Here is a 13,555-nt window from a genome sequence, read left to right on the forward strand (position 1 = left end):
GGGTTTTATATATTTTTTTTATTTTATGATTTTATATTTTTTGATTTATGATGATTTCTATTTATCACGCCTATCCCAGGCCAGTCTCAGTGGCAGATCCAGCTCTTGGGTTTCCTGTGACAGTCCAGGGCTGAAGGGGCCAAAAGGGCATGGTCATTATTATTTATTAAAGGTATTTATATACCCATACATTAATTCATTTATTTATTCAATTTTGATCAACTTCTGTGTGCCAGACATTCCGTTAGGTGCAAGATGCAGAGATGAGCAGACAAGATCCCAGGCAAGTAGTGAAAACAAATGTGAACATATAAATGGCCGAAAAGCACACCAGTAGGTGAATCTAGAGAAGGGACTGATGTGTTCTTTCATCTGGGAGAAAAGTGTCAGGTTTAACACAATACAGATAGAGTTTGTTATTTCACGAATTCTTTGGCTTTCTATTAAAATACTTCTGGTACACATCTATTATTCTTGAAATTCTATTTAAGTTTCTTGCCTCAGTAATTAAAGTAAGCTTTTGAAAATAATAAGGCTAAAAGATCAAATCTGTTTATTTGTATAGGTTGTAGTATGATTGGCATCATTGCTTTGTATGAAAAAAATGAAAAGTTATATATTTTTGCCCTATTTATTTACTCATAATGCTTACAATTTATAATTCAAATATGGCTTTCAGTTTATTGGAAATTATTTTATTGTATAACATCACAAAACATGAATATCGGAAAGATTTTTTTACTTTTCTGCTTAAATGTAATCTTCAATTTATAGACAAATCCAAATGACTTTTTAAAAAAGCCTATACAGTAAGCACTTTCAAAAGAAAGCACATTTCTGTGAAGATTTTGTAGATAATGAAATGAAACCTGGTGTGTTTTTGTTTATGAAGATGTCTCTAAAATTTCAGTGAACATAGTTTAAAGAAAATAAAAGAGCTCTGCAGTTAGAGAGATGCATTTGTGACTGTTTATTGCCAATATTTAAAAAAGTAAACACTGCTGGCATTCATGTCCCTCTGTTTTAAATTGCAGCACCTTATGAAATATGCCCAGAGGATTATCTGATGTCGATGGTGTGGAAAAGGACTCCAGCAGGCGACTTTGCATTCAATCAGTGCCCAATGAATGCCACAGGTAAAGTAGGATTGATTGCTCACCCAAATCCAAATGATGATCGCCATTCAAGAACAGCATGTTATATTTGCTTATGAAGTCCAGCTTTTGTCCTATATCCATAAATAAATCTGTCCAACATGCAATTAATGCAACAGTTTTAGTGAGGTTCTTCATAAATGGAGCCAGTGAAGAGACCTAGAGAATGATGATGTAACTGTTTCTCAGTATGACTGATACACATTATAAAAATAATAAAAATAACAATTTCATGTGCATGTTTTTTATAAAGCAAGAAAATATACAAACCCAATGTTTTAGTCTGCCTCCCAGTTATGTGATGCCTTCCAGCATCCCTGTTATAAAGCTTCTCTCTGTTCTTTGTGACGCGCAGGCACCACTAGCAGACGCTGCTCTCTCAGTCTTCATGGAGTGGCCTTCTGGGAACAGCCGAGCTTTGCAAGATGCATATCAAATGAGTACAGACACTTGCAGCATTCAGTAGGTGCAAAGCCAGCTTTAGTACTTGCTCTGTTTATTTTTGCTAATGATCACTGTGTGAGAATTTAACCTTCTGTGGTACAATCAAATTAGTAAAAAAAGAAAAATCTCTGAAAAAATGCCTGAGGAAAAAGGGATGTGATAGAAAGCTAATTTTTATAAGTCAGTGCTGAACTGTTTGGTTCCTAGGGTTTTGAGTTTTACAGATCCTGCTATTTAAATGAAAGAATTCTTTGTCTAATGGGGAAAGCCCTGAGGAAAATCTGTTATTTAATTTTATCTATAAGAGTAAACTGTTTATCATGATTGGCACAAATCTGTGTTAAATAGTAACATATATAAGACTTATTTCAAAATACTATACATTTTTAAATTAAATTCTTTAACATTTAGTAGTTGGGAATTGATAAAGCTGTGTCACTTAGCTATCAAATTTTTCACTGCATTTTGACATTAAGACATGAACAAAATGACAGTGTTATTGCACGAGAGAAAATTAATTACACAAGATTACGTGGGCAAAATTTTTCAAAAATAGCTCCTTTTTTCCCACACATTATTGAATTATTCAGAGATTATAATGTATGAATATTTTGAGCGCAGTTAAATTTGCTTGGTATTTTACAAGTGCAATTCGTTCTCATTATCAGAGACTGTTGTCATTTTGTCCTGACAGTGAAGAGGAACTCCATACATGAATAAACATTGTGGATTTTAGAACAAAATAGCATGAGCCATCTGGAAAGTTGAACATTGGCAAGAATGATGTTTAGTTAAAAGCCTTTAAGTTTTGTTATGCTTTTGTTTTCTTTTTACAGTTACACACAAATGTGCATAACTTTTTTCAAAAAGCCTAAAGAATGCTTTTGCTTGTGGATGGAGAAGTATCTTCAACAATAATAACCCTTGTCAATAAAATAAATGTATTTAATTATCAGAAAAACAAAAAAGGACATTTTTAAAAATCTGAAAACCAAATGCTGTCTAATATCATTACTTACCAAATCAATAACTGAAATGATTATTATTTGGGTACATAGAGCATTATTTCTATGATTGTGTACATATTTATTTATTTACACATATTTTTGTATATATGATAATACATACAGATCTTTGCATCAGTATATGCTGATTACACACAAATGCATTTAATAATATATAGATTTATGTGCACATCAGTAATCAATGATATTTGGTTTCACTGAGTCTTATATTTGTCAGAATTAAAATAATAGAAATAAAGGTGTATATAGTCACATAATCATCAATTCTATTACTAAGTTGGTGTGTAAACACATCAGACAGCATTTTGTTGTCAGATTTGTTAAAATACACTTGTCTGGGGTGATAAACACACATACACACACATATTATGACAGAATATAATAGCTTCATTTCATAATATAAAATGTAAGAATATGAAATATAAGGGTTCTTTTATTAATAGCTGTCAATACTCAGACCAGTATATTTCAGAATTAAGTATAATTAAAAACTTTCTTATGAGTTTAATTTTTAATGAATTTTATTTTTCTTTAATTTTTGACATTAGACTTTGTTTACTTAATCTTAATAATATTCATAGTTCTTTATTCATTGTAATAAATGACAATGATCGCATGGATTAAGTAAATCATAAGTCAATCCTTACAAATTTGCTGAGAATAAATAATAACACTTTTTTGAGGAAAGTTTTTACTTTCTAAATTCTGTGATTTGTACAGTAATATTTAAATGAGTTTGCATTCTGTAAGTGCAGGTCATCTTATAATAGAAAGAAATAGAAGCATTCTCTGTAAAATGATCTCAGATTGAATCCCATAGAAATTAGTCAGTAATTTTAAAGCTAATGTGTATATGCTCTTATTAACTTGCATACACAGATCAAGTGCATGATACTGTAGAATGAAAAGCAGCCTCAGGGTACTCAGCTCCTAAGAAGTACCAAATACTTGACTGGGCACTTTCATTAATTAATTCCAATCCTCACAAGAACCTGCAAGATGGATAGCCCTGCCTCAGTTTGCACAGAAAGAAAATGAAGATCTATAGGGGAACAGTACAGTTGAGTGAAGCAAAAAGTGAATCTTTCATCCTACATATAGTTTTCTAAAGCCTAACCTCTTTTCTGGAGGCCGTGGTACTTTCTGAGCTTTTGACTTGCATTAGATTTTCTGGTTGTGTGTCCTTTGGAAACATTATATGATCTTACTCAAGTTTTGGCTTATTCTTTCCAAAATAAAATTGTACCATCATCTTAACTTCTCTTGAGATTTTGAGGAAGAGTTGAGGAGACACTATATGTGAAATGTTTGAAAACCGTAAGAGAGCTATTTAACTATGAGGTATTCATATCTATGTGTACAGAAAATTTAAGTCAAAAAAATACGTCAATAAGAGTAAAGTTTTAGAACTCTACATTAACTTGAAGTGTACATGTGGAAAATACAGATAGATAGAGATGGATGGATAGATAGGTAGGTAGGTGGATGGATGGATGGATGGATGGTTAGAATTGATGTCACATGTATTTTTGTACATTAATTATGTTTAAATACACATGGAAATATGGACACACTTATAAATGCATACATACACGCATCTAGTACTTGCCTAGGAATCATGATCATGTTCATGTTCAAGGAAATATAGGATCAATTTATGCCTTAAGGAATGCTTATCTAATATCAGCATCATCATGTATATTCTAGAAAAGTCAATTGGAGATGGAAATGAAATCAATATCCCCACATAGTCTAACTCCTGTCATTTTCCATGATTTGTCTGAGTAGCAAGGCTAGATATTGCTTGTTATATAGAACTCTTCTGACTCCCACTAATTTTTTTTATTTTTAAATTTGCCCCCCACTAATTCTTAAATTATTTTGAAGACTCTATATCTTCTCTCTAGTAGAGTTCATCATTTCACAATTTAATTGTTCCATTCTCCTTAGAGGATTTCTTTTCTTGCCTCTCTATATTCACAAAGCTCATTAAATGTTAGTTGTCACCTACTACAGAGATTTATTTAAGATAGGTTGATCTGTGTTTTCCAACTCTTTCACATATAGATAACAATATATGTACATATATACCTAGATTACAATATTTTTTATGCCTATTTTGTAAATATATAGTAATAGACTAAGTTTGAAATAACATTTTATCATCAACAAACACAGTTGAGTATGTGCTATGAACTCTCATAATTACAAACCAATCGAGGTATGTGCTATGAACTCTCATAATTACAAACCAATCGAGGTAGATAGAATTGAGTTGTTAATAAGTTTAATATATCAAATTACAAATCTGTTATCTGTTATGTTGATATTTTGAATTCTTTGAGGACAGAAACCATATTTTTTAATCTTCACTTCTCTGGTATCTAACACAATACTAAGCATATACTAAATACTCTGTAGATGCTTGTATAAAAATTAATCAGCCACTTTTCTTATCAGTAGGAGGATAATGGCAGCTGGTAGGTTTTGAGAAGGTGATATGCCAGACTTAATGTCCATAAATTTTAACGACATGAATTTAAAAAGTATTATTCATCATGCGAAATTTTCCTAGCCCCAAAATATTTAGAAATATGGAGAGATTGGTAACATTATTTTTTTGAAATCATTTGGCAATTGCAAAATATCAATAAGTCAATAATCATAGAGTTTGTTAGAAAACTTTATAAGATGCAAAATTTAACACTTGTCATCCAACTTTTGTTTATAAAAAAGACAAGCCACAAACAAATGCACACAATTTTTAAAAAATTGAGGATAGAAGAATAAAGTGTTAAATGTAATGGGATTATTGAAAATTTAATATTTTTCTACGTGTTAATGTTTCATTTTATATTGAAATATTGATGTTTATTTTCTGATATTTTCTGAATTTTGTGCCAAATAAAGTCGAAATAATTTCAGAATCTGCTGAAAACCAGGCACAGGAGTCAGACAATTAAGAATACTATCTCTTGTTACTTATAAAGCTTTGGCGAAAATGACTGAATATTGTGGCCAGGTGGGCTAGCCTTGCCCAGAATTAAGCAAACAGACCCATTTTGTCTCTGGTATACCTGGACAGTCATAGTAGCTGCTTCTCCTCCTCTTCTTCTCTTTTACACACATACAAATATATACTTAACATACACGCATGTGCACATGCATGCACAGAGTGACAGACTACATAGAATTGGCAGAATGTAAGCCCTTTGCAGGTAGACAGCTCTCTAAAGCAAAAAGAGTTGACTAAGCATGCCAATGCTTTCTCCCAAATTTATCAGGTGGATAAATCACCCCTTCTTCTCTGGAGAGGAATGAATAATGGGGAACTGAGAGATCAGGAAAATTACTCTAATGAAGAGCTGGGTATAAATGTTTCTTTTTAAGTTGTTGTTTCTTAAAACCTCTATTTCTGTTTTTGAACCTTTATTTAACAAAAATTTTAAAGACAGAAGTTGAAGTAATAATCTATGTAGTCATTGGAAGGTTGAGTCTGGGAAGGGATGTCGAAGAGCTTAAACCCTGGTTTAAGGTCTTTGTTTCTCCTTTTTTCCTCACTTTATGGATGGTTTGTTAGGAAAGGCAGATAAAGATAATAATAGATAGCTGCATGTGAGAGAGCAAGGGGGAAGAGGAAGGGATAGACTGAGAAAGATGGAGAGAGAAACAGAGAATAGGTTTACTTAATTTTTCCCCATAGTCCCCACCTTTCAGGTGAATTTTGCTCCACTGTAGTAAAACTCCTCTAGTAGCACACTTTTCTGGCCACCACCTCATTGCACAAATTTCCAGCACATTGCCTAAATGAGAGTAATACATTTTAATCCTGCAGCTTATTTAGAAGGAAGGAAGAAAACAATAGCCACCATACTTTTCATTTATAACAAAAACTGAGCCAAAAAGTATGCAAGTCATTGCTTTTTTAATCAGCAGTTAAGAAGCCAGTACTATGGTCTAGGACAGGAGAACTAACAGATGATTTTAATTATCAAATATTCATCAATTAAGTTGAAGTGAGTGAGCCAGAGTAATAGGAGTTACATGTTATGAAAGTTTTTTTTTTGTAGTACAACATGGCTGGAATACAGCAAATCATGGGGAAAGCTGGAGAAGAAGCTAAATAGATCAGTAGCTTCTTAATCCTGGCTGAACATTATAATTACATTAGAGTTCTTAAAAAATACCAATAGCGACTTCGCTCCAGGTCAATTTAATGGAGTTGTTACAAGCCAGTTGTTACCATAGTACACATTCAATAAATCCGAGCTATTATTATTACGAATTACTATATTGTTTGACAACCATATTTATGTGTTTCAAATTACGTTGCTCTTATAAAATTATGTGAATATTCTTGTTTTAAGTAGTAAAGACAAAACGCATGATTGCCTTTTTATTCTTGTTGCTGAATTTCAAAAATTTGATAGATTCCTCACTACCAGAGATCAACTAATAATTGCAAAACCCAGCAATGCTGAGGAAAAATTGAAGAACATTACTTTCTTCAAAATATACAGAATCCTCACAATTTTATTCAGGATCACAAGTTATAGCTTTGGGATTTAAGTTCAACTTCACAGTACCAAAGTCTTTAACATGTGATCCTAAAAAAAATTATGAGTTAATTGACTGTTCAGCAAATAATAATAGCTCACGTTTATTAAATGCTATCTACACTGAAGGAACAAATAGGAAAAAAAATTTGGAAGGAAGTTATTAATTAAATTTTGATACTGTGAACAATTTGTATATGTCGAAGTTCACATCGATGTCAAGGACAAGACCGTAAATATTTTAGACTTTACACACCATATGATCTTTGTCATAACTATTCAACTCTGCTGTTGCAGCAAAAGAGCAACTGTAGACAAAAGGGACCATGACCATGTTCCAGTAAAACTTTATACAAAAACAGGCAATGGGCTGGTTTTGGCCCATAGGTTGTAGGTCACTAACTCTTAGTCTAGAATATACATTCTTTTGAGGACTTTTTAAAAGATTTTAACTCTTTAAATTCTCCATCAAAAAATGGTCAAAGTCTATTTTGTCCCAATTACCTTTTTCTTTAATATTTTATCCATAGTCATTTTAAATTCCTTATCAGCTAAATCTAATATCTATATAACCTGTGAACTAGCTTCTTCTGTTTTGTTTTGTCAGTCACATCATCTGGCATACCTAGTAATTTTTGATTGACTGTCAGACATTGTGTAAAAAAAAAAAAAAAAAGCTAGGTCTTCAGGTAATGTCTACCAAAAAGCATTTCCCTTTTTCTCGGTTATCAAAATGCAGTGAGGAGCTGATACTTCAGTGCAGTCAAGGATTGGTCTGGATCAGTGCTGTTTTGCAAATTTAATAAGACTACATTTGCTTAATCCCCCTTCCTCCATTGTGTTTCTTATAGGTTTGGGATGGAGGGCCCATCCCATCAACCCTGAGAAACTGTAGAAAACTCAGCTCTGCCCTTCAAAGGGTCGCATCTGTGTACTCCAGCTTTTTACCCAAGCAACTTCAAATACATCAGATGTCTTGAGGAGACCAGGGGGTTGCTTAAAAATGTACTCTTTCCTCTCTAGGCACTTATTTCCAAATGTGTACTTATAAGGATGGATACAATTGCATTCTTCATTTTAGAAGTTTTCATCCTAACTCCTCAGCTTCCTATACAGTTCAAAAACTCAACAAATGTATCATGGAGAAAAATCTCAGCAAGATTTTTAGGGACACTCAAATTTCTAATATATATTTCTCCAGCCCCAGGCAACAAAAAACATTAGTTTCTCTTAGTTTTATTTCTGTCCTAGAGGGCCTGACCACACCTGCTTCTCACTTCTTGCACAGATTGAGCAAATATTCCCAAAGGGATAAAAATAGAAAAAGAAATTGACTGAATTGTTGGCTTACTTCAGAAAGGATCTCCTCTTTCTGGAAATTCAGTTTATCTCATTCATAGCTCTCAGGTACTCTAAAGAGTATGATTATTGCAATTTGTATAGAATTTTCTAATTGTGTTGGCTAAAGCATTGATCTTATATAAATTACAACACTCTTTTAAACCAATAAATTTCAACTGTATTATAAAAATAAAAAACTCATTAGGAACATATGATAACATTTCCTGGGGAATTTTAAAGGAGACTATTGTATAGATGTATAATGAAATACTTCTAACAGTTATACTTATTTTTCTTCCTTTAAAAATAAAAAAACTCACCACATATTACTGATTATATTTATAAAAGCCAAATAAATGTTTAAGCTTCTCTCAGACTATGGATTTAGTGTAACTAAAGAGAAGAAATTTTAGAGTTTGTTTTAGCCATTAAAATTCACTGACTTGAAACTTATTAATAGGAACATTTAATAAAATATACTTGAACAGAGAATTATATTTAGGCTAATGCCAAAGGAAATAATAATATAAGGTAAAGTGTACTATATTGTTTAATCACTCATCCATCCATTCATTTACCTATGAATTTATTCTACAGATATTCAGTGAACTTTAACTCTGTGCAGCAAAATTGCTAAGATCTGAGGATGCAACTTGAATGAGACACATACAAAATACAACAAATACAAAAGAGACAGGACAAGAGAGAAAATAATGACAAATTGTGATATGTTGAAGGAAATTAACAAAGTGCCAACATAGAGAATAATGTTTAGAAACTGGTTTCGATAAAAAAATACAGTGAGGTCTCTATGAAGAAATGATATTTAAAACTGTGACCCAAAAGATGAGATGGATCTAGACATGCAAAGAGTAGAATGAGTTTGTCAAGGAATGAGAGTACATTTCATTTGGAGATAATAGCATATGGAAAAACCTTGAGGTCTTTAAGAAAGTGAAAGGTGATCCAGTGGCCAGAAGTAGTGAGCAAAAAAGATTGTCGTGAGATGAGATTGGAGAACTAGGTAGGGAAACAAATTATTCTGTGCCTTGAAGGCCTTTGCCAGGAGTTTGGGATGTATTCTCAGTGCAAAGAGAAGCCAGTAAAGGATTGATTGATTTAATCTAATTAAAGAGGATCTATGGCTGTTCTGTGGAGAATAGACTATAGGATGTCAGGATGGGAACCTGAGAAACCTGCTACCGTAATACAAACTTAATAAAGGATGATGGTATCCTTTATTAAGTTTGAATGAGCACATTTGGCTGATGGTGATGTAATTTTCTGAATGGCAAGACAATGAGGAATAGCTTTGAGGAAAGTAGGTCAGGGGATGCCAAAGGTTATATTGTACTAAGGTTTGAAATAAAGAACCTAAGAGTACATATAGTTTAGTTGTGATTTTTCTCCAGTGAAATTCAGCTACTTGGATGCAGGTGCAAATGAAGGTTGGTAGAGCCAAAATGTTTTCTGAAGTCCAGAAGTGTCAGCAGCACCTAGGAGCTTGTTAGAAACATAGAAATTCAGACCTGTTCCAGATCTACCTAGTTAGAATCTGCATTTTGAAAAGGTCCCTTTGCAATTCACCTGCACATTAAAGTTTAAGAAGCACTGTGACAGATTTTATTTAGGGTTGAAGTTTTGGTAGATGAGCACAAATAAGTAAAATTTGAAAAAAAAAAATTTAAAGAAGTAAAAAAATTTTTAAAGTAATTTTTTGGATGAAGGCAAAGAAGTGAACACTACTCCATTCCATACCATCACAAGATATGCCATTATTAGATGATCTCATTTTTCTCTCCCGATGGCATAGGAGGATGATGTTTGTTCACCCCTTGAAGTTAGGTGTCCACATGTGACTAGTTCAGGCCTATTGTTGTGTATGGAAGTGATCTTTGTTGCATCAGGCCTGAGAATATCATTGTCATTGGAAAATCTTTCACCCTCCATCATTTTAAACCCTAAATGGCTATGACAAACAGAGCCTCCCTGATGATCTGGGCTGAGTATGTAGTATGAGTGAGAAATAAATCTTTGTTGTTTTTAGGCACTGAGATTTTGAAGTTGTTTGTTATCACAACATAACCTATCCCATTCTGACTGATGTAATGTCCCTAGAACTAGAATACTTGAGTAATGCAAATAGAATTGAAAAGCCTTAGAGAAATATTGGGTTCCTTAATGCTCCGTCTCCCATTGAGAATGTTCCTGAAAGTTTGAGTTCTAGTCTGGGACCACTGTATTGCTTTGAACTCTTAAAGGATTCTCAGAATATAAGTAAGAACTAGATTTATTTGATGTTAAGAAAAAAAAAAATCTATCCATCTATGTTCTTTGCTCGCAAATTGTACTTTTGACTAATTCTAGCCTAAAACTTCAGAATTAAAGCTATTTCTCTCCCTCTCTGTCTTTTTTTTTTTTTTCTGGGTAGGTAAACTTACTAGGCTCTCAATTTTTATCTTTGGAAATTTCTAGACTTTTCAGGGAAATAAGCACAGTATACCTGATTCAGTTTTCTTCATTACTCAGTTTATTATCACATTAGTACCTTGCAATCCTCGAAATCATGCTATCTTATCTCTCACTTTAGGAATTCCTGAAGCAAGAAACTGGGATACTCAATATCCTATGGCCAAATGCTGTTCATCCTGGGCTTTGTGCAATATGCATATAATTTTTGCAGGGGAATTGTGGACCAAATCTGTCCTATCATGTTGTCTCTAGATAAGAATTGTCTTTCTCATTTGAACTTAAAGCCCTAGGCTAGCTTTAAGATGAATGCAAATGCTGTGTATCAAATATAGAAAAAATTAAAAACTATTTATGTATTAGGACAAAGAGTATACTTTCTTTTACATACAAAATGATATCTTTCTTTCCTAGAGACACCAGATAGATCTGTAAATATTATCACCTAGTGAGTGACCTTGGTCTTAGAAAATGATGGAGTCATGAACTGAAACAAGAAGTGTATATTTAGATTATTGCTGTATGAAAAGAAGTTTCTTGTATAATTATCTTTTAATTGAAGCCACTTAGAGCTGTGAGAACCCTTAATATACCTTACAGATGGACTGTAGGAGTTGATGCTGAAAATAATATATAAATATATGATGTTTAAAGTGTGTCATTTGCACAGAGCAACTACGATAAATCTTTTTTTAGAATTAACACAATAGAGGCAAGCTGTAACTGCCTGTAGGAGGCATAAAGTGAAAAGAATAAGGTTATTTCAGAAATACACCATGACCCTCACCACATCTCTCTTTATAAAGAGCAAAGAGCTCAGTCCAGAACTATAAAAAGCAACTATTTTTAGACTTCAGTTTTTTTCTTTCACTGTTGATCTTGTCAACAGTACTAAATGTGAATGACACAGAAACTTTTAAGACTTGTCCTTTGGAGCAAAAATGCTCACTGAGTGCTGCAATGTGAGCAAACATAATCACTGATAATTATAATTTAAAAGGAAATATTTAAGTTATTAAATCTTTCTGAACTATTTCAGTGACTAAATTAGAATTACGAAATAAAGCCCAAGAGAAATAGAATCCTTGATGTACCCTTGGGAATTTTTTCTAGCCACTTAAATAAAACTATCTACAAAATGTCTTACAGATATTAGTAAATGGCTTTAGGAACATTAACTTACTCCATTCCAAAATAATGACCACTACTCAAATAATTGGTAGTACCTCAACAGCCTGGCAATTTGCTTCAAGTCCCTTTCTTCTCATACTCTTTCTTCATAAGAGAAAGATTTAATGTCTCATTAAACAAATATGGTTGAGAATTATTTTTAAGTATTTAAATATCTTGACATTTTATAATAAAAGCACTATGTAAAACCTGAGTTAAGCAGGTAGTGGTTAAGAGCATAAACTCTGCAAATCAAATTGCCTGAGCTTAAATCTTGGTACAATTTAGGAGCTATACAATTTTAGGGAATTTGGTTCCATACTAAGTCTCTACTCCTTCATCTATAAAATATGGGTAATTATGACCCCAACAATGGTTGTTTTAAAACTCAAATTAGGTTACTCATGTAAAACGCTTAGTTCCGTGCTTACCATAGAATAGGCACTCAATAAATGCTATGTCATTGTTTTAATTATTTTTAAAAGGTAGTGATTATATAACTATAACTGTAGATGTTTAAAATTTATGAAATTGTTTGCCTATTTATATTCATTACATATCTTTTAAAAGGCAATTCTGGAACTATAAAAGTTCTCTAATTACTACATATTTCTTTGTTTTGAATAATCATGGACTGCTATGTTTTTATCTTGTCAATTTTGAAAGATGTTAGTTACAGGAGGAAAAAGAAAGTTCTTCTGTAGTTTCAGTTTAATTTAGCAAGCACTTGAGCAATACCTTTGTGTATCAGACAGTGTGCTAGAAATTACAGGGAAAACAAAGATGAATAAGAAGCTACAGGCCTTTTGGGAGTTTATAGTCTAGTAGAATGGAGAAGAACACAAACACTATAATAATATAAGATAGAGCAAGATTTATTTCTATGAGGTTTGAAATAGCGATCATATCATGCTAACATTTATCTGAAAAGAATTTAGGAAGAATAAATAACTTTAAAAAAGGATTTTGGGAGAACATGTAAAGTTACAGAAAAGTCTGAATCAGGGAAAAAAGGGAGAATTCATGGGCTCTCTTTGGGAAATGATGAGTAGCTCAGTCTGGTTGGTATTAGAAATCTACAGCAGTGTGGGACAGTGGGATTTACCAAGGTTACACTTCACAGATCAAACTAACTTCTGCATAAATTATAACAAGAAAAAAAATTCAAATATTGTGTCATATCTGAGCTCAAAAGAAAGACCAAGAAAACCTTAGATACCAGAAATGAAGAGAGAGGAAAAAAAATTAAAAAGAAAGCCAGAGCTATAGAGGAACACTGGTGATTCTTCAGCAGCCTGTGAATGTTTCAGGCTATATGTGAGTTCTGGGTGGTAGAGGCTGAGACTCTAAAGTCCACTTGGGGATGCTGACAAGACTCCTTACACAAAAGCAGTGA

The 13,555-nt window shown here is 32.7% G+C and overlaps 1 protein-coding gene across 4 annotated transcripts in view; it reads left to right on the plus strand.

Moving 5' to 3' along the window:
• The window catches only part of ADGRB3 (adhesion G protein-coupled receptor B3), a 653,858-nt gene that overhangs the window by 294,505 nt on the left and 345,798 nt on the right, over positions 1-13,555 (plus strand). For all 4 annotated transcript variants that reach the window (XM_016157597.2, XM_016157598.2, XM_016157599.2 and 1 more), the window contains 2 exons: positions 1,035-1,136; positions 1,510-1,616. In XM_016157597.2, the coding sequence (XP_016013083.2) occupies positions 1,035-1,136; positions 1,510-1,616 (209 nt within the window). The remainder of the gene's footprint in view (positions 1-1,034; positions 1,137-1,509; positions 1,617-13,555) is intronic.

Source organism: Rousettus aegyptiacus, unplaced genomic scaffold, assembly GCF_014176215.1.
Source record: "Rousettus aegyptiacus isolate mRouAeg1 unplaced genomic scaffold, mRouAeg1.p scaffold_m13_p_1, whole genome shotgun sequence".
NCBI lineage: Eukaryota > Metazoa > Chordata > Mammalia > Chiroptera > Pteropodidae > Rousettus > Rousettus aegyptiacus.